The sequence below is a fragment of the Pholcus phalangioides genome, unplaced genomic scaffold, assembly GCF_987345545.1.
Source record: "Pholcus phalangioides strain wild (caught in Gottingen) unplaced genomic scaffold, Ppha-v1.0 ptg000010l_1, whole genome shotgun sequence".
Lineage (NCBI taxonomy): Eukaryota > Metazoa > Arthropoda > Arachnida > Araneae > Pholcidae > Pholcus > Pholcus phalangioides.
Genome location: NW_028301603.1, coordinates 33989725 through 34012588, shown reverse-complemented (window position 1 = coordinate 34012588; position 22864 = coordinate 33989725). Strand labels below are relative to the sequence as shown.

The 22864-nt window shown below is 38.2% G+C and overlaps 1 protein-coding gene across 1 annotated transcript in view; it reads right to left on the bottom strand.

The window, feature by feature from the left end:
• LOC149081328 (complement receptor type 2-like) overlaps window positions 1-22864 on the bottom strand; it is a 123588-nt gene that overhangs the window by 7102 nt on the left and 93622 nt on the right. Inside the window, exon 19 of the mRNA XM_089238318.1 lies at window positions 863-1102. Coding sequence (XP_089094444.1) covers window positions 863-1102 — 240 coding nt within the window. The remainder of the gene's footprint in view (window positions 1-862; window positions 1103-22864) is intronic.

Here is a 22864-nt window from a genome sequence, read left to right as displayed (position 1 = left end):
TTTTGCCAAAATCCGGAGAAATTTTAACAAATCCAGAAAGCAGGGCAGGAGGAAGAATGAAAAGGCCGGAGTTTTCTCCCGCCTAAATCCGGAGAGTTGGCAGGTCTGCACCACCAATGCAGCCTTTAGAATGAGCATGAAAAAAATGTTCCTGTCCAGTTTGAATTGTTGTATTTGTTGGCGGTATATGAAATAGTAAATTATGTTAATCTCAATCATATATTAAAGTGTAAATATGTTCTCACTTGTGTGCATTTCACTTTGGTAACATGATAGTATCCTTGATGTGTGAATTTTCGGCACTTCATAACAAAATGCAAGTACAACTCTCTGACACATATCAAAATATAGACGATAATAACGAAAAATTTGATGGTCACAAAGTAGCAGGAGTAACTTTATGACAATCATTTAATGAAATATTATGTGTATAAACAATAATTAATTAAAAGATTCCTCCATAATTAAAAGATGAGTAGCGATTATGACCAATAACGTTAAAAAAATATCCACATTTTCAACCAGAAACTTTATAAAAAAAACTAAGAAATAAAAACTTCACAAAGTAGCCTCGTTTATGGTATATGTTGAATTGCTAATTGTTTTTGGAAAGACTTGCTCCTGATTTATAATTTGTTTAATTAACGTTTTAATGGTTGTTAGTAGTGAAATAAATAGTAAGTTCTAAACTGTTTTTGTGTTCACTGGCAGTCACTGACATACACTACAAAGGTGCCAAATATTCAAACGTGAATTATAACAAGGAGCTTCTACAGAGGAAATGTAACTTGTGTTTCAAGCAAACTTATGTGGTTCTCATCAACAGAAGATAAACAATAAAGAATAAGCATACATAACTCACCTGGGTCTGTAGAACAATAAGGAAAATCTTTCCACTTCCTTGTCCGACCATCACATACAACAAATGGTGGCTGCATATATGTGGAGACAAGCCGAGCATTAGGATCTTTGCATTTAACAGGACAGATTTGTATATCATCCAGTTGTTTGAGGTTGCAATTCAGAAAAGGAATATCAAGAATCAAAGGTAATAGATCCTTTCTCCCCATATTTCCGATTTCATTTGGCCAGCACACATATTCTAGAAAATAATAAAATGGCAACAAAAAAATTAACCCGTTGATCGAATAAATGTTACATTAAAATGTGAACATTAAAAATATTATGGTGATACCTTGACTAATGAGCACTTCGGCTTATGAATAATTTTCTGGCTAACAACGATTTTTTCCTATGTTTTGTTTTTTCAACTAACGAGCATAGATTTGGTTAACAAACATTTTTGCTTATGGATGTATGCGCTAACACCCAAGTCATGAGCTAAATTTTTATACCAATCAAAATGAATCCAATGAGTAACTACTACTACTTTACCATACACCAAATCTGATCATATCGCCATACAGCAATTACCTACCGATTGAATTGGGTCGGATATGAAGGCGCATCTACTGATGGTTGCCTCAGGTTTGATAGTGCAAGAACTTGTTATCCATGTTCTTCCCAGTACTGAACCCCCACATCTGACGTTTTGTTCATGGTGGTAGAAAAGCATCCTACCGGTTTACCATTCGGGTGCTCAATGAATAACATTTTCTTTCAAACTGAGCACAACTCCAGTCTATCCATATGGGCAATTTACTACCAAGTGAGTTGTGCCGGAAGTGTGAGTGTGTGTGCCTATGTGCAGTCTGAGGGCATATCTAGTGGTGTATCTGATTTTTAAGTGCTGCCATCTATATTTTAGAAGTGGAATGAAGCGTATTGATTGACTATTTCTACCATTGTAGGCCTTTCTGTTTTCTGCATGTTTTCTGTGGCGAGATTTCTTAACAGAGCTTGCATTTGCGCCTCGAAGTTGGGAACCTCAGAAAACCAATTTCAGCCGACCACCTAACTTTGAGCTATTTCATGTGAAATCAGTTATTGAGCTAGGAAAGAAAATGCATTAAAAAAGCCACCTTAAGGTCTGGACACACATATCCGCACCGTGCCAGGACAGTAGCTCGGGCGTCAGTTGGCCGTGGCTCGGCTCGTTCCTCTTCAGACCACACCTTTCCGTGTGTTGTCCGTGTCGCTGCCGTATGCTGACTACGAAGCTGTGTCGATTGCTTCAAGGCTTTAACGCAGCCGGTTCGGTGTAATCAAAATGTTCAGTAAATTAATTAACAAGAGTGATTTGGATATAATAACCCTAGCGTAAATTAACAATAATTAATTGTTCTAAACATTTCTGTAAATAATCTACACATGTATATAATTTGGATGTGTTTTTTATAGAAATTTTAATTTTGTTTTTATTTTGGATTGATCTCCGATAGATTTTTTGTATGTGACAAACCTGCAAAAAAGGATAGAATCTTTAAATGCAGTTGGAAATAAAAAGACGGCCATTTGCTTAGTTTGACTATATGCATTCTTGTTTATAGTTTGGAGAGAGGAGATTATTTACGGAGTGATAAAAATGGAGAGAGAAAAAAAAAAGTCATATAGCAATTAAAACAATCTGTGGGAGAGAGCGCTACTCTCTTCCTCACCTACACACTCATTTTTTTTTATTCACAGTCAACGGCCATCATAAATATAATCATCTGTAGGGGCAGGTGGTGTCAAATTCCGATAACACCTCGGAGAAGTGTATCTCAGCTCAGTAGGAGCATATTGTACGAAAGAGCAAGCATATCTTTTACTCCATGTGTGTGTGTATGTGTGTTCACGGAATCTTCTAAACTGAAAATTGGCTCCTCTGCAGATGGCAAATGGATATTAAAATCAATAACAATTGGGGTGTTTAGTTGACCGGAGCTTGATTCAATGATAACGCCTCACCAGTATTCGATAGTAATTTAAAGCACTCATTGCCAAAGTCCCAGTCGCTGAAACACCTTTGTCAGATATTTAGCACAAAGGTGCTCGACTTTTTGGAAGGTGTGGGCCACTTCATTGTTTTGAAATATTTCGCGGGCTTCTTAAGTTATCCAGAAATGAGTCTCGATCCTCCAAAATTATCTAAAAAGAAGTGGCACGTGTCGCTTAAGTGATCTGCAAGCGTGCCGCGGGCCACTCGAGAGATCTGGAAATGTGCCACTAACCACTCAAATAGGATAATCTGCAAATGTATCACGATCCACTTAAGTGAACTGGAGGTGTGCCGTTAGTCGCTCAAGTGATTTTGAAATGTGCTTGAGACCACTCGAGAGCCTTGTTTTGTTTTTTGTTGTCACGGGCCACATCAAATGTTTCCGAGGGCCGCATTTGGAGCACAGGACATTGGTTAAGCATTTATGGCTTAACATGTTGCATCTGATGTGAGTACCAAATTTAAAATGTCTCATATATTTTCCCATAAGAAAAAACCCAAAAATTTTCGAACCGTTTTCTATTTATATATATAATTTATTTGGTTAATATTAACCAAAAAAATGATTCATTTATAGAGCATCTTAAATTAAACCCAGTTAGTTTTCCAAGTTTACATTATTATTTTAACAAAAATCTCCCCGGCAAAATTTCGTTATATACTAAGTGAAACATAATTTTAAACTTTGTTTTCCCATCAAAGTTGTGAAAATGTTTATCCATATGTTTTCTACATATTACGCTAGTACCACAGAAGCGGGACCAGGTGCGTCCAAACAATTTCGGGGCACGAAAAATGTTTAGGACACCCCCTCTCTTTAACAAGATTTCATATATTTTGTGGGAAGAGGGAATCGGCATATTAAATATACACGAACGCTAAGAAATACCTCCATACAAAAAAAAATAATAACTACACAAATGCAAATTAACACAAAAATTAATGGAGGTAATTTTAAACTAATGTGAGAAACCATTTCCGAAATTAAGGAGAACTTTAGAATCGATGGATTAAAAATAATTGAAAGAAATAATTCCAGAACTATTGAAAATTCAGAATTAATAAAAGAAATAATGCAGAAATTGATTGAAATCAAGAAATAAATGGAATTAATAATTCAGCAATTGATGAAAATTGAGAAGTGACATAAAATAAATGAGCTCTCTCCTCTTTTATAAAAAAATCTGTGCGCTCTCTCTCTCTCCCGAGCCCGCACCGTCACCGTAAAAATATAAAATAAACTAGTTGGTGACGGTGCGGTGACGGTGCTCGGCTACCGTGCGGATATGTGTGAACGGCTGCATTGCTTAGCAAAGAATTATTCTTTGACCGTGTGGTGACCTACACTCGGCCGACGCACGTGTCGGGCACGGTGCGGATATGTGTGTCCAGACCTTTAGACGTACAATTTCAGCACATATGGTCAGATATTAATAACAAACTGAAATCTAGGCTTTCATGTTTTTCACCCGCATGTGTGTGTGTGGGAGAAATGAGCTAACTATATCACATAGAATACCCCCCCCCCTTTTCTTCCCTATGGCTCACGAACTCAACTGAATGGCATACATAATGTAAACTAAACGATACAGTCACTAGTGTATTTACAGGGGGGCTAAGTGGGCTATAGCCCAGGGCGACAAATTCGGAGGGGCGGTAAATTTTGCAATATAGAAAGAGGGGAAGGAAAAAAAATCTTTTTTTTTTTAATTCACGTTTTGTAAACGTGTGGAAGTGCCATGTGTCATTTCTATCTTAAAATAATATATTATTATTAAACTATATTGTTCATTTTTATTTATTTTTTGTTTTTTCCCACACAGACTGCCGTTGAAGTAAAAAATATATGATTGTCTGGCCTTCCTATTCACAGTATTATTCACCGCACTTCCCAGCTGACCTCAAAGGACATTTCAATATCTCAATTTCGGCTCTCTTTCATTCTACACGCAGGTTTTCTGAATACGAAGGGAAAAATATCCTCTAATTTTAACGACGCCTGCCATATCTTCTGCAACAAAGATGCTTTTATTGCGCTGGTCGGGGCTTTGGTGAGAGTCTTTGGATTATGGTTGGCCATCTGGGAGGATAGAAACAGTGTTAAGTGGATATAAATTGAATGGATGAATTCGATTGCAATAGTTTTTTAAACTTGTTTGGGCACCGAAATGGGATGAAGCTGATCAATCCAGAACAACATCCATTTGCAGTCACTAATGGGAATATAAAGGAATATAAAATATTGGAATAAAAAATCATGGCACAGAGGGGTAGGCCGGGTCACGCGACTGACTATCCAGCTGGTCCTTTACTGGTCCTAAGGACAGCTTCCCTAATGTGACGTTTTCCTGAAAAAAAAAGGGGGGACAAATTCGGAGTTTGGCAGAGCCTTCATATTTTTATGAATTGTATACAGCATAGTTTCCCAACCTTTTTTGTCTCATCACCCCCTTCTTCAGAAATTTTTTTCTCCCATCGCCCCCCAACACAATCTCACCCATAGGATCCTATGTTATACCTGTAGCTTCTACCACCCCCCTGGAACATTCCATCGCCCCCAAGAGGGCGTTAACGCCCACGTTGGGAATCACTGGTATACAGTATTACAAAATATTACATTCAGTTATAAACGAATGATTACCAACAAAACGGAGAAAAGTTCTTCATTTTATACTTTTCCAGACGAAAGCAAATATCAAATATAGCTATTCATTTCTGATAAGTTCATTCATTTTGTATTTTGTGAGAGTTTTGTTTAATCATAATTTATGAACACAATCACCACAGAGATAGATGGCTTTTTTCTCAGCCCAAGATATCAAGGAAACATTTTATTTTCTGGATATTATGCTGAGGTGAACTCGGAAAGAAAAGTCATTGCCCGGTATGCAAGAGAGCCTGGGTTTGTGTCCCGGCGGAGACAAGATTATTTTTATTATCACAAAAATGAGAAACTTTTCCTGGTTTTAATTTATACAAAAATTGCCACGTTTTTAAGACAAATAAATTCAATTGGTCGAATGCATACACCACAAACCTGCTCCCAGCTGACTCAAAACAGTTTTCTAATACCGTTGTTCTTCCATTCGATTCTTCAAGTATCATGATCTCTTCTATCTTCAAGAAATTTGACTTCCATACAATATTCCAGCCAACAAATATACTCACCTTTTTCCATCTGAAAGATCCTATCTCACCCTCCAAAGAATCTGGTATCTACTTCACCCCACGCAAGAATTGCGAAAATGGATATATTGGCCAAACTAGGAGAAATCTAAATATTCGAGTTCTCGATCACCAAAAGCATGTTGAGAAGGGACGAACGGATAATTCGGCTATTGCCCAACACTGTTGGCAGCGTTCACATTATTTTGATTTTGATAAAGCGTTTGTTTTTAAAAAAGCAACACACAATTCTGAATTGAATTTTCTCGAGGGATACTTCATCAGAACATGCCAGAATTTCCTCGTTAATGATGGAAGAAACACGCCACCTATTTCGTCAGCCTGGACAGGCTTTATTAACCTCAGTCGTGACAAAACTTTCAACACTTTGCAACGGATGGCTCCCCAATTCGCATCCAAAGATCACTCAGACGCAGCAAATACAAAGGCGAACTCTTCGAATGACCAGACGTAAACATCACCCCTCCACAACTCATTCGTGTGAACTCTGACCATGAGGTCCTGATGACAGCTCTCCATTTAAGAGCCGAAACGTGTCGACCATTCAAATTTATTTGTCTTAAAAACGTGGCAATTTTTATATAAAACGATTATTTTTCTTTCCGAGTTCACCTGAGCATAATATCCATAAAATAAAATGTTTACTTGACTGTCACCACAATTCAATCTTAAGTAATTTGGAATCCTCTGTAATACTTGTATTCAATAAGGAGTAAGACAAATATTTTTTGATATGATGCATCGATAAATTTAAAAAGTCTGAGCCAGTGCTCATTTAAGAAATTAAAGTAAAGGAATATTTATTGTACTTTAGTTTCATTTTGGATGCAAAACTACATGAAATTGACTCACATCCTGGTCTTAAAACAGGGATAACAATTACATTGTGCTTTCTCTGCAATCTTTATAGTGTCCTGTCTTACTTGCTTTTCAGATGAGTAACAAACACGACAGGTGAACAGTTTAAATTCTACATTTGCAGTTTGAACTATTTCTGCATATTGGAGGTAATTGGCACCATGTGCCAATTGGGAAATTTTACAAGAGAGCCGGGTAAAGTGTTTTTAAAATTAATATCTCTTATTTATTGAAATAGGACAATGTTCTATACCCATGTGTATAGTATAACAAAATACAGGAACTAATAGTGCAAATACAAATACAAATACAAATACAACGCCACAACAGGCAAATTGCCCAACGAGGTGGCTGAGTGTTATCTCAATATTGAAGAAAATGGACATAGTGACTTTTACATATACGCAGTATTGTAACTGTTATGTTATATTAATCCCCTTATTTCATGGAACAAGCATTGTGTTGTGTACGTTTTGAAAAGAGTGATTTTAGAGACTGGTGGTGCTTACACTGAGAGAGGAGCGACGTGTAATGTTCATTTTCGTTTCAAAACCCAATTTCCAAGAGATTAGTGTTCACATGATATTCAACTCTCAAATAACCGAGTGGCATTTTTAAAATTGGCAAGCATTTGACAAGCATTACTGAGCATTTAGCGAGTATTTCTGAAATTAAAAATAAGCATTTAATAAATTTTATATGAGAAATGTGCGGCAGATGCGGGCCTTATGGTAAGTTCATAACCAAAATGTCATTGATTGTTCTTTTTTTTTTCCCGATACAGCAACGCATATGTTCATGTGGTGATTATTCTAAGAAATACACGGTACTTTATTAAACTACTATATAGAAACAAAAGACCACAATAAAATATATATTAGTTATTGCTTATTTGGTTTTTTATTTTAATAAAAAAATTAATTACCACTCAGTAAATCCTATATGAATTCGTATTTAGAATCAGTTTAATACAATAAATTTGATTATTCAGACCTGTAGAATTGAAATTTTAGAAAATTGTCTGGAAACTGATGAACATACCAAATTAAAGGGGAAAGATAACACAATATTTCCTTAGGTGGGTGTAAAAAAGTTACACTGAAATGGGATTGGGCGGCAAAAACATAAATACGGCCCTGGATATGGTGAGTGTCTCACATCTTCCTATAAATTCTCCTTTATCCATTTGTGAAGTTATTTCTCAGAATTCAGTCGCAGTATTTGCATTTTTTACAGAGTTTTATGAAACTGATCTTCAAGTGGATTTTGGAATGAAGCTAACAACTTTCATAAAAACCTATGGAAATCATGATTTCAGAAAGAATTGTCTTTGTTAGCTGAGGTATCTCAATACAAGCAGAGCTATTCAAGTTTATGTCATGAAGAAATATTCATTAAACATAACACAAACAACAAAATTAATCCAGACTTTTTTTAATCGTTAATTGAATCTTTTGGTCTGACCTTAAAGTAGTTATCAGAACATTCGTAATTCACTTAACAATAAAACTCTGGCACTATTGATCAGGAGTCAGGTACTTCAAATAATATGTTATCCAGGCAATCATGATTAGATTGAGTCAAACGTTACTTAATGTTATCCACGTTCATGCTCAACAGATTTTTCAAGTACAAAGTGCACTTTAGTGTGGACTCATCTTTAGAATATGAAAAACATGCTGAAAGCATGGAGTGATGTGAGATCCAGGAAATGAAAATAACATTATAAGCTTGGGGCATCATAGTGACATCTTGATTTTGTTTAACGCCCTTAGTGCTGAGGAGCAGGGGCATATGCAAGATCAACCTTTGGAGAGGACACAAAAGGCTTGGGTGGGGCAGAAAAATGTTCTTGAGAAATTTTGAATTACCACCCTTCAAAGAGTACAGTGCAATTTCAGATAACGAGCAATTTAGTTAAGTGATTCAAATAATGACATGAATGTCGCTCTCCACTTGTTAATACAAGATATACAGAAGACTGGATGTTGTGAAGATATTTATTATTTGAGATGTTAATTTTTTTTTTTTTTTTTTTTTTTTTTTTTAAGGAAGGAAAAAACTCATCTCTGCCTCTACCGGGAGTCGAACCCGGGTCCCTCGATTGCCGGACGAGTGCTCTGACCACTAAGCTACAGAGGAGATAGAGATTTTCCTTCGCTAGAGCGTATATATGCCGAACGGAACCGTGCAATGGACGGTGAAACCGATCAGCTAATAGCTCATGGACGACGAGCCACCAGAGGGCTATATATATGACATGAATGTCGCTCTCCACTTGTTAATACAAGATATACAGAAGACTGGATGTTGTGAAGATATTTATTATTTGAGATGTTAATTTTTTTTTTTTTTTTTTTTTTTTTTTAATATATACGCTCTAGCGAAGGAAAATCTCTATCTCCTCTGTAGCTTAGTGGTCAGAGCACTCGTCCGGCAATCGAGGGACCCGGGTTCGACTCCCGGTAGAGGCAGAGATGAGTTTTTTCCTTCCTTAAAAAAAAAAAAAATAAAAAAAAAAAAAAAAATAAAAAAAAATTAACATCTCAAATAATAAATATCTTCACAACATCCAGTCTTCTGTATATCTTGTATTAACAAGTGGAGAGCGACATTCATGTCATATATATAGCCCTCTGGTGGCTCGTCGTCCATGAGCTATTAGCTGATCGGTTTCACCGTCCATTGCACGGTTCCGTTCGGCATATATACGCTCTAGCGAAGGAAAATCTCTATCTCCTCTGTAGCTTAGTGGTCAGAGCACTCGTCCGGCAATCGAGGGACCCGGGTTCGACTCCCGGTAGAGGCAGAGATGAGTTTTTTCCTTCCTTAAAAAAAAAAAAAAAAAAAAAAAAAAAAAATTAACATCTCAAATAATAAATATCTTCACAACATCCAGTCTTCTGTATATCTTGTATTAACAAGTGGAGAGCGACATTCATGTCATATATATAGCCCTCTGGTGGCTCGTCGTCCATGAGCTATTAGCTGATCGGTTTCACCGTCCATTGCACGGTTCCGTTCGGCATATATACGCTCTAGCGAAGGAAAATCTCTATCTCCTCTGTAGCTTAGTGGTCAGAGCACTCGTCCGGCAATCGAGGGACCCGGGTTCGACTCCCGGTAGAGGCAGAGATGAGTTTTTTCCTTCCTTAAAAAAAAAAAAAAAAAAAAAAAAAAATTAACATCTCAAATAATAAATATCTTCACAACATCCAGTCTTCTGTATATCTTGTATTAACAAGTGGAGAGCGACATTCATGTCATATATATAGCCCTCTGGTGGCTCGTCGTCCATGAGCTATTAGCTGATCGGTTTCACCGTCCATTGCACGGTTCCGTTCGGCATATATACGCTCTAGCGAAGGAAAATCTCTATCTCCTCTGTAGCTTAGTGGTCAGAGCACTCGTCCGGCAATCGAGGGACCCGGGTTCGACTCCCGGTAGAGGCAGAGATGAGTTTTTTCCTTCCTTAAAAAAAAAAAAAAAAAAAAAAAAAAAAAAATTAACATCTCAAATAATAAATATCTTCACAACATCCAGTCTTCTGTATATCTTGTATTAACAAGTGGAGAGCGACATTCATGTCATATATATAGCCCTCTGGTGGCTCGTCGTCCATGAGCTATTAGCTGATCGGTTTCACCGTCCATTGCACGGTTCCGTTCGGCATATATACGCTCTAGCGAAGGAAAATCTCTATCTCCTCTGTAGCTTAGTGGTCAGAGCACTCGTCCGGCAATCGAGGGACCCGGGTTCGACTCCCGGTAGAGGCAGAGATGAGTTTTTTCCTTCCTTAAAAAAAAAAAAAAAAAAAAAAAAATTAACATCTCAAATAATAAATATCTTCACAACATCCAGTCTTCTGTATATCTTGTATTAACAAGTGGAGAGCGACATTCATGTCATATATATAGCCCTCTGGTGGCTCGTCGTCCATGAGCTATTAGCTGATCGGTTTCACCGTCCATTGCACGGTTCCGTTCGGCATATATACGCTCTAGCGAAGGAAAATCTCTATCTCCTCTGTAGCTTAGTGGTCAGAGCACTCGTCCGGCAATCGAGGGACCCGGGTTCGACTCCCGGTAGAGGCAGAGATGAGTTTTTTCCTTCCTTAAAAAAAAAAAAAAAAAAAAAAAAAAATTAACATCTCAAATAATAAATATCTTCACAACATCCAGTCTTCTGTATATCTTGTATTAACAAGTGGAGAGCGACATTCATGTCATATATATAGCCCTCTGGTGGCTCGTCGTCCATGAGCTATTAGCTGATCGGTTTCACCGTCCATTGCACGGTTCCGTTCGGCATATATACGCTCTAGCGAAGGAAAATCTCTATCTCCTCTGTAGCTTAGTGGTCAGAGCACTCGTCCGGCAATCGAGGGACCCGGGTTCGACTCCCGGTAGAGGCAGAGATGAGTTTTTTCCTTCCTTAAAAAAAAAAAAAAAAAAAAAAAAAAAAAAATTAACATCTCAAATAATAAATATCTTCACAACATCCAGTCTTCTGTATATCTTGTATTAACAAGTGGAGAGCGACATTCATGTCATATATATAGCCCTCTGGTGGCTCGTCGTCCATGAGCTATTAGCTGATCGGTTTCACCGTCCATTGCACGGTTCCGTTCGGCATATATACGCTCTAGCGAAGGAAAATCTCTATCTCCTCTGTAGCTTAGTGGTCAGAGCACTCGTCCGGCAATCGAGGGACCCGGGTTCGACTCCCGGTAGAGGCAGAGATGAGTTTTTTCCTTCCTTAAAAAAAAAAAAAAAAAAAAAAAAAAAAATTAACATCTCAAATAATAAATATCTTCACAACATCCAGTCTTCTGTATATCTTGTATTAACAAGTGGAGAGCGACATTCATGTCATATATATAGCCCTCTGGTGGCTCGTCGTCCATGAGCTATTAGCTGATCGGTTTCACCGTCCATTGCACGGTTCCGTTCGGCATATATACGCTCTAGCGAAGGAAAATCTCTATCTCCTCTGTAGCTTAGTGGTCAGAGCACTCGTCCGGCAATCGAGGGACCCGGGTTCGACTCCCGGTAGAGGCAGAGATGAGTTTTTTCCTTCCTTAAAAAAAAAAAAAAAAAAAAAAAAAAAATTAACATCTCAAATAATAAATATCTTCACAACATCCAGTCTTCTGTATATCTTGTATTAACAAGTGGAGAGCGACATTCATGTCATATATATAGCCCTCTGGTGGCTCGTCGTCCATGAGCTATTAGCTGATCGGTTTCACCGTCCATTGCACGGTTCCGTTCGGCATATATACGCTCTAGCGAAGGAAAATCTCTATCTCCTCTGTAGCTTAGTGGTCAGAGCACTCGTCCGGCAATCGAGGGACCCGGGTTCGACTCCCGGTAGAGGCAGAGATGAGTTTTTTTCCTTCCTTAAAAAAAAAAAAAAAAAAAAAAATTAACATCTCAAATAATAAATATCTTCACAACATCCAGTCTTCTGTATATCTTGGATTCAAATAATTTTCACTTGGTTGACGAGTGATGATTCATATCAGAAGCAACAATTTTGAACATATTTTGACTCAATTAACAAGCGATGATTGACATAATGAGAAAAAAATTGGCACTTTGTTCATTTAGTTTCACTTTATCACAACTAAGCCCATGGGTTTTCGCTTTCGTCCACATACATATTGTAGAATTGTGGGTAATACACAAACACCACAACAGGCAAATTGTCCAACAAGGTGGCTGAAATATCCTCCTTTAGTCTCAAATTTCTGATCAGCAATTATCAATACAGTCGGCCCTCTGTATTCGTAGGGGTTACATTCCGGGGGTGACCACAAATACGGAAAATCCTTGAATAACTGAAACCATAGGGGTTTTTTGTATACCTTTTTTCTTGAACATCATGAGAACAACAGGGTGATGTAGAGATAGAAGAGAATGTAAAAAGAGGGTGGATGCGCAGAGGTAAAAGAGAATGTAAAAGAGGGTGCCACGATTGTTGGCAATGTTTTCTGGAAGAACAGTGTGATTTCTGTTTGCAGTTTCTTCTTCTCCATATCACATCAAGTATGTTGGAATTTATCTTGATCTTCTGCATCTGGTACCACTTCAGTTTCAGGAGCAGTCAGCTGCATCAATTCCTCCATGGTCAATGCCTCTGAATTGCTCTATGCTGTTCTTCTATATCCATATCATTGAACCCTTCTCTACCCACCTGTCTAGCTAACGTGACAATGTCTTTTACGATCACTGCAGTTGCCTCTGTAGAAATGGTTGTTTCCTGGAGTGCACATTGTAGCCAATGGTTAATCCAACCCGAATTGACTGTTTCTCTTTTAAGAGCTGCCATGGGTCTAGTGATGACAGAAATGGAATTAGCGACAGTCTTCCATACCTTCAAGACATTTTCTGCATTTGCATCTTCCTCTATTGTGTGCGCAATCATCCCCATTGAGTGACATGTATAGTAGAGTGGGTCACACCGTTCTATGTAGATTTTTTTTTTTTAAATTTCTATCCAGCCCAGCAAGAAGAGGGTGCCAAATGATGCCTTTAGCTCACATATAATTTTTTTTTTAAGAATGGGTTATCATCTTTTGCCTCCAGATGGACTTTAAAGAATACATATTTTGAAAAAAAATTGATTTTTTTGATGAGTTGTTACAGTAAGGTTTTGGGAAAAAACTAATGTGTGTCTATAAAACAAATGCAAATTGCATGAGTAACATTTATTTATTACAAGAAAAAGTTTAGAAAAATGGCATTTATATCATTATCATCATATTTCAAATAGCGTGAAAATCCTTCTTACTATTGAATTTTGTCATGGCTTTTTGAGACCATTTGGTTTTTCATGAAGCCTTCTCTCAGATTTTTTGCTCAATGTGGCTGAAGTTTCTGTAACAGTCTTAGCCGCCTTTTCAACAGTTTGTGTGTAACATGGCAGGCATAGTAAAGGCAATTCTCCTGATATTTGGACAACAAACAGTTGGATATCTTCGTCAGGTATAGATTTCAATATTGGTAGATCATATATATTCTCCTTCAGCCAGTCAATGAGATCAATGTAATATGATACATCAAATTTTACAATAGGAAGTTGAAACAGTCTGAGTCTATTTTTCTGAATGTGGCGGGCTGTCAGTTCACAGTTGTGCAGTTCAGAGTCGGTCAGCATTGCGATCAATGAATTTTCAGGGCGTGCAAAGTGTTTCTTTGAATTATGGGATATATTTTGCCTTTCAGTTCTGCAGGCAAATACCTAGTTGCAGTGATGAGTTTGAACAAGTGCTGTGTTCCATCTTTGCAGGAAGGGTGAATTTTGACAGCAAACCAAGTTGGAACATAAAACTGACGACATACATTGCTAAAATTACTAAATTTTCAGGAACGTGAAACGTAGGATTTGATTAGCATGAGTTAGCCATCAGACATGAGACATTTTGCCTGGCGATTTGTTGGCGAAATCCTTAGGCCTTTTGAAACTGCTGAGACTATTCTGTACAAATATGTTTGGTCTGTGCTAACACCTTGAATAGAAAACTTGGGTAACTTTGTTGAAATAACTTGAAATGAAACACAATTTTTTTCCACATATTTCTATATCTTTGCCGATTCTTCTTAAAAATGTTTTGGGTCTCGAGATGCTGCCGTCAATATGTAGAAACAAGTGTCAGAAGGGTAATTCGTTCATATTAAGTAGTAGACAGATAATCCACTACAACAGCTTATCTAACCTTTTTTCAAGCAGACGTATGACACCTCCAGATTTCCAACATTCACATTAGTTCCACATCACACCCAACTGCCACTAATGACTCCATATATATTTCTGATTTCAGGAAGAAATTGAAGATTGCGCTTGTTCTATGCATTCAGATGTGCAGAAGCTGGTGCTTCAGCTCTGCACATCCATCAGCTCTGGTTCCATTATCAACAGAATATGCTCTTCAAGAATGCTCTGTCTATACATTCTGATATAATTAAAATTTTTAATCCTTTTTTAAACCCTTTTCTGATATAATTAGTTTTAACCTCCGTCCAGAGTATAAAGCATTTATTTTTAGGACTGGTCGTTCATTGGTCGGTAAGGAGGCTTTTCTCTCTGACAGGCAGGGGTGAATTAAAGTCGGTCAAGGCCCAAGACGCAAAAGAAAATATTAGGCCCCTTAAATTAGAAAAAAGTGTGAAGTTTTGGTTTTTCAGAACCCTTTAGAAATTGAGGCCCCGGGCACACAAGTTGCACTTGCCATTAAATCTGCCTCTGCTGACAGGTATTTTTTGTATTTTGGGGCAAATGCACTCTTCAATGTTCTTACACTTGCAAGATGAAATGTCAAACAATAATTTATGTCAAAACTCTTATAACTGCTTCTTCGGTATTTGAGGGTATGATTTTAACAGATTTTTGCATTTCATACATCACATGCCTTCAATGTTGCTTTTACTCGTTTATGTTGGACAGAAGGAATGGAAGCTGTTGATCATATTTCTTCAATTTTTGCCAATATCCTCTATTTTATTATACGTGGAATCTCTATTAGTTTCATTATCACGCTTTATCTTATGATGGTGCTATTCATAGAACTTTATAACATCTTCGTAGGTTGGTAACATATTGCGTTTAATGTCACTTTAATCACAAAATAATGGACATTTCCACTTTGAACGAGCACGATCTATGAGGAAAATGGCACAAACGAGCACAACACAACCTCGCCTTATTTCAGCCGGAGTTACACTGGGAAAGACGGTCGTCGCATGCACATGCAAAGGGTCTTCTAGACTCTCCCACCCATCTACCTCTCACACCTACAACGTGACAAATTGTCTATGTTTGTAGAAAATAACGTAATTGGTCAAAACCCTTAACTGAAACTTACCTTGAAAAAAAATCGAAAATATAAAAAAAAAATCAAAATATTGAAAAAGTCAAAAAATCAATATCAATCTGGAGACAGTTACACTTACCAGAATATTTTAAAAAATCACATTATTTTGAGACAATTTACAACCTTTTTATCGCTGTGCTTCTTAAAAAATGTGAATTTTATTCTTTTGCCCCACCATAATGTATAGTGAGCCTTGAATGCTCGCATTACCCCTTGATTAAGGGCTGAATGATAGATGTAGGAGATATCTAGGAGGCATAATAAAGGAGTTCCACACCATCAACTTTGAACTCATTGACATCTAGGTGTCCAGGAGCATTATCCAGTATCAAAAGAACTTTGACCAGACCAGCATAAGAATTTTTCCCCCATTCCCAGCTCAAAAGAGGCTGATAGTGGGATTAAAAACGGGCTTGAGGTGAGCCTATGAAGAAGAGAAAATGTGTTAGTTAGTAAATGAGTGCATGAAAGTGTAAAAAAAAGAATGTTGACTAATTCAGGAAAAATGGTCAAAGTTTGGCTTGCAAGGTAAAATGCCACCAATCTCATTGCTTGAATTGTGACGTCATGGCAAAGTTAACCTCATTGGTCCAAAACTGCTCTCTGATTCCCCATTGGCTGAGGCGAGATTTGGCTTGTAGACATGATTCAAGCTGATTTCCTTTCGTTCAAGGTGGAAAAATAGGGGAAAAACACCAGCCCTTGCGGGCTGTAACGCAAAAACCCCCTTACTTCACCCGATGTTTAGTCCTTTTCGATGACAGGAATCTACCTCTTAACCATAGCGGCCGTTCTTTTAACACTTAATTGAAGACGGCGAATGGCATCCGTTAAGCCTAAATCACCATTGCTTGCGATGAACTTCATGATGAGTGGCTCGCTTTCAACTGCAAACGCGTCGATCGGGTCTGCATTGCTACCAAAACTTGTCCCTGAAGAATAGTTCGGAGATGCTAATTTTTGTGGGCAGTTATGCTCCGTCCTAATCTTTTTTCCCACATGAGATGGGGTTTGAGGCGGTTCGTCCATGATACGCACCTTTGGCCTAGGAGACGGTTCTTGAGCTGATTTCACCTTTTTTCCAGCATTCTTGGATTCTTTGCTGTAAGGTGAAAAACAGCATTTCCTGTAGCTTTTCGTATGAAACAGCTTGCAGTTGACGCACGTCTGTCTGTCCACCCCTCTCACGTTGGAACACAGGCGGGACGGGTGAGGGAGTATGCACCTGACGCATCTCTCCTCCTCCCTGCATCCAGAACTGTGGTGGCCCCATCGCTGACAGCGGTAACAGATGATGTTTTTCTGTGCGGCTTGGCTCCTGAATTTTTCAACTTTTATCCTTAGGTGATAGATCGATTTAGGGTCCAGGATCTTTGAAGACTCCGGCATTTGTGGGAGGTCCACCTTCCATATGGGCAGTTTCCTCCCATCTCGACGTCTTCTCAGCTGCTGGACCTTGATAACCTGAAAATTCAAATCCTGTAAAGACAACATAACATCATCATTAGAAGAGTCTATTTCTAGACCCTTGATGACATAAGAGTCCGGCTTGTCACACTCAAGCAGATAAGTGTGGAATTCGATGTTATTCGTCTCGCAATACTTGGTGATGAGACGATGGTCATTTGCACAAACTGGGTTTACTGTCACTCTGTTATTGACAGTCTTTGCCTGAAAACCAGCACGGCAGATGATGTCCAAGTCCTTGGATATTTTTCTCCAGTTCCCCATACTAGAGATGTGGACTGGGGGAATTTTCCTGCGTTGACCTCTGCTGACAATGATGGGGGGTATTTCATTTTCGGAGGTGACCTCTTGTTCGTCCACAACTTGATTTGGAGTTGCCGAAGGCGGCTCGAAGGGCTTGAACGGAATGGCGAGATCTCCTTCACTAACTTCAATACTCCCCGGCGAGGAGAATGGTATAGGAGAGAACATGAGCTCCTTTGGCGAATTTCAAGGTTGAACCTTCTTCTTCGGGTTTTTCTTCCTCAGGATGTTGCACGACGATGTCTGGCAGATGGTCGTTAGGATTAGGAAGCTCTCAAAGACCTGATCTGAAAGCTTATTCCTCTCCTCTGTAGACTGCATCTTCCTCATGCGCTCGGCAACCTCAAAGGATCGTCTGAAGAGTTGATCATCCCTGCAAATCCATCTAGTCTGAAAAAAGTCCATGATGATAGCAGCGTCGGCCGACAGCTTGCTGGCAAGACGCATTACATAATCCAATATGTTGGCTTTTTCATCTTCGGCTTCCTTAGAGTCAGAATCTTGATCGGAGTGACACTTGAAACTCCGCGACAATACAAGCCATTCTCTCTGATGGCTCGGAATTAGCGAACTATGCAAATAACAACATTTCAAAATGTTGCCCGCCATATTTCACTGCAAAATGTTTCAGGAGATTACCTTCCTTTCAAAAGAACTTTGAATGGCACATCTTCACTCTTAAAGTATCTCCTGACTTCCGGAACAAAACACTGTTTAAACCAATCCAGGAGATTATTTCCATAGTCCAATCTTTTTTATTGTTCATCCAAAATACTCTGGGAGCTTTGACTTGTCCTTTCCCTTCAATGATTGCGGATTCACGGATTTAAAAATGATGATGGGCTTTATCACGTACCAGGGTTGTTAAAACAAACAAAAAATCAGGTTTTTTTTTTTTTTTGGTCTTTGTTTTTTTTTTTTTGGTTTTAAAAACATTTGCATTAAAACAATAAAATTTTCTGAAAAATCATTCAAACTTCTAATAATTAAAATAAAATGTTTATTAATGTAATTAACACAATTCCCATATTTAATCAATCTATAAATATTTCTTATATTTTAATATAAACCTACTTTTGCAATTTAGTTATTTTATAACTTAAGGAAATATTTTGGGTTGAGAATTCTTAATGTTATCATTAACCATATAATAAAAATGTTTTTGCTAGTTACTTTTTCAAGATGCTTAATTAGGACTAGTTTGCAAAAACTAGAGATGTAAAATTCTCGAGAATAATCTTTTGGAGAATATTCTCATCAAGGAGAATATTCAAGAGTAGGACTACTATTATAAATAACTTGAGAATATTCTTATAAGTTCTTGATGAAAATATTCACCTGTTATTTATAATATATAGTTACATATAATGTCCTTGAGAATATTCTCTGGAAGGACTACTTTCATAAATTACTGGGGAATATTCTTATAGAAAATAATAAGAACAATAGTTCTTCCAGAGAACATTCTCCTCGATGAGAATATTCTTCAGTTACCGAAATTTTTCCAGAGAGTATTATCAAGAATACATGTAATAACATGTATTATAATAAATAATCTTGATAAATAACTTGAGAATAATTGTTATTTTTGATAAGAATATTCTCTAGTAACTTCTAATAGTAGTCCTTTGAGGGGCGCAGTAGCTCGGTTAATAAGATGCTCGCCTAAAGTACCAAAGGATGTATAGAGGTGTCGAGTTCGATACCCGGTTCGTCCTTGTCAGAAAACTTTCCTGACACAAGGGTACAACAAGAAACGGCGGCTTGGCCGCAGCAAAAAATTGCTACCGCAGGAAGTCCCCCACCGAGGAGTTACCGCACCAACCTCTCGATGAGTATAAAAAACAAGCCTGCCGTTCGGAATCAGCAATAAATTGTAGGTCTCAGTCTAATTAGCCCTCGTGCGCAGAAAATGACTGTGGTGCGACAAAAATGATTAATAGTCCTTTGAGAGGACTACTATTAGAAGTCTATAGGTCTACTAGCTTCCGTCAAGAAGATAGGCATTTGAAGTTTTTAGACCACAATATTAAACTTTGAAAGCAAAAAAATAAAACCAACATGGCTGAATTGCACAACTTTTAAAGAAATGTGAGTGATACAGAATTTAAGTGTATGTGAATTGAAGAAAACAACAGTTCTGTATCTTAGAATAAAGGTGATTATATAAGAATAGCTTCCTTTATCAAACAACTTTGGTTTAATTTCTTTTGTTTTGAACTTATTTCTGAAAATTTATCTAATTTTAAAAAAAAATTTCAAGGTTTTAATCTAAAGGTTTCTAAAAATCTTTATAACTAAACTTTTAAAACCTCTCATCATGACTCTCGAACTAAAAGTTGTCATTGGGGGTGATTATACCAAAAATTGTTCTGTTGTAAATGTTTCAGGTAATGAAAACTGGTTCATATTTCACAATATAAACAAAATTAGTAAAAAAATTTAAATTATTTAAAAGAAAAATGAATATTCTCGATTATTCTCCAATTTTTACATCCATTACTCGTTCTCCGAGAATATTCTCACCTCACATCTCTAGCAAAAACTATGATGAAAACTAAGCAACTATAATGTGTTTAACGAAGCCTAATTAACATAGCAGTAAACTTGTATCCGGTCCATGGTCCCAAGCCCCCCAATAATTTTGAAGGACTGGCTCAGCCCCTCCAAAAATTTGTGTGGATACATTTCCCATATTTTGTGATTAAAAAAATAGTCCAAAAAAAATAGTTTAGTAAAAAAATCTGCTCAAAATTTTATTTTCATACTTTTTTTAAATCGCAAATCGACTTGTGTCCTTCGCTTTCTTTTTTTTTTGTAACAATTTATAGTATTTTTCTCACGGTCAACAATGACACTCGATCTCCAATTATCCCTCGGTGTCAACCGTATCTGCCTGAAGGCATGCATCTCTGGATGGCATCTGGAGATGGGGTGGAGGTACTTTAGCCATATTTCACACTTATCGAGTTCGGGAGCCCGGGCAGAAACATTTTTGTCAAAATACTGCATGACTCATAACACTGAGACAAAAACAATAGCTAAATGAAATGCAGTGAAGCCTCGATATAGTGATTGCGGACAAAGAAAAAATATTTTTGTGGAGGGATTATCGCTATATCAACAGGCAACATTATCATAACACATGCCCTGAAATTTCTGTTGCTGTTGGCATCTTTTCTGAATCGGCATCATTAGTACCACCAAAAAAATGTGCTTTTGAGTATTTATTCACAGCAAAAAAATGTAGTTTCTTAATTGATAAATAAAATTCATTTGCATGTATTTCCCCCGTAAAGAGCTTAATCGCAATATGCTGTGGCATGACATTCACATCCTGAACAGGACACCTAAGCTGGGATCTTTGGCGGCTCCTAGCCAGACTTTTCATGGGCCCCTACATAGCAAATTTACAACGTGAAAAATCAAACCTACCAATGGCACCTACGTGAAGAAAAGATGCTGGTCGTCCCGTATATACGAGACTCAAGTGCGTACGCAGGAGAGAGAGGGTGCATTGCAATGTTTTTTCAGAAATTGGGGGGGGGGGGGCTCAGCCACCTCATAAAATTTATTGGGAGTTATCAGTCATTGCAGAATTGATCAGACTTAGAACTAGTACATTCCCCAAGAGTGCATCATATGCCGTCACAGACATATTAACATTTCATTTATCAAGCAACTCGACATGTACCCGTGTTTGCCATCGCTGATTCTTCACCATGCATATTTCCAGAGGGGCTATCTCGTTTTTGCCAAAAGCGGACTTGATCCTTATTATCCCCTTGCCTTCACATCTAACAACTGAGATCTGAGCCCCGGAATCGACTACGCCTCTTATTGTCTTCTGACCACATTTCAAATTCATGGCCTGCGGTGTGTCAATGTTCGCACCAACACCAGCTGCTGGCACCGTGATACGTGCTGTTAGTACTGTGGTTTCTTCAATTGTGTCCCCCTCTTCTGTCAGGACAGAGTTCCCCTGGGCCTGGCTCAATGGCTCCTGCCGACCTCTTCGGGACAAAAGTTTGCTATATGGCCTTCAGCTCCACACACATAACAAGTGACTGCGGCTCTCTCTCTCTGATATTCGAACTCATCGTCACCTTAGGCGGGAAGGACTCACCCTGAAGTCTGGTTTCCGCTGGCTTTTCATCTCAGACTTTGATGAACCAGTCTTGGGTTCCTCGTTCTGTCACTAGGGAGAGGTGTCTTCAGAGTCCTCTTCACATCATCGAACCTATCTCTGATAGTTTCTCTGATAGCTCACTTGGAGACACCATATCACACCATTTGTCCAGATAGTGTTCTTTAAAATCTGCTGGAACACGTTTTTTCATTTGATCTGTGATGATTAAATCTCTTAGTTGCTCAAACTTCGTGACCCCCAAAGCCACCGTCCATCCATCAAAATAGGTATGCAGTTTGTGGTAGAAGTCTCTCCAGGTGCCCTCTTCATTTTTGTGGTGCAAAGAAAACATCTGCTGGAACTTCTCTGGAGTGAGTTTGAATCTCCTCAATAATAATTCTTTAACTTGATTATAGTCCTGTACTTGTTCTTCCAGCTCATGGGCAATTAACTGGTTCATTTCATAGGGAAGAAGTCCCAAGTGCTCAGCTAACCACTCTGGCCATGCAACGAGCTTACCGCTCGAACAGCACCAGGTACAGACTTGTCTTCTTCCATCCTGAATTTTTGCATCATGTTCTGAAAATCCTGGCTGGGGTTCTGCACTGCCCAGTCTGATTATCCTCCTCTCTTCTGGTTCCTCTCTCGATCCTCAGTCTTATGAGTTCATGTTCCATTTCCTTTTATCTTTGCTGCTCCTCTATCTCCATTTCTTCTCTCTCCTATTGCCTATGATCATTTCCAGCATCTTTCTGTATGTCGTTTCATTGTACACTTCACTTTCCTGTATGGCACTCACTAACTGCATTAAGTTGCACTCCGATCGCACTTCTACCTCCAAGTTGGTGGACATGGTCTCAAGATTTTCCTTGTTCCCTTTTGCCAAATATGTCATCTTTATTTATCGTCTCGATACCGCCACACAATAATTCCTTCTCTTCCCTAGGCAGGACTGCCCCTCTCAGCAACGTAGTCAGGCTGACTTCACGAAAAAAAACAGTGGGAGCTTGATGCTGCTGCTATCCTTCTACTTGTATACAAACCGGGGTGGTTCCACCGTGGCTAGGACACTCTTCTTCTAATTCAGCTCACAGTCTTGAGTCGTTGAAGCCACAATCCTATCCTGTCGGCTGCGGCAGTAAACTTTCCTCCGACTTCTTCTTAT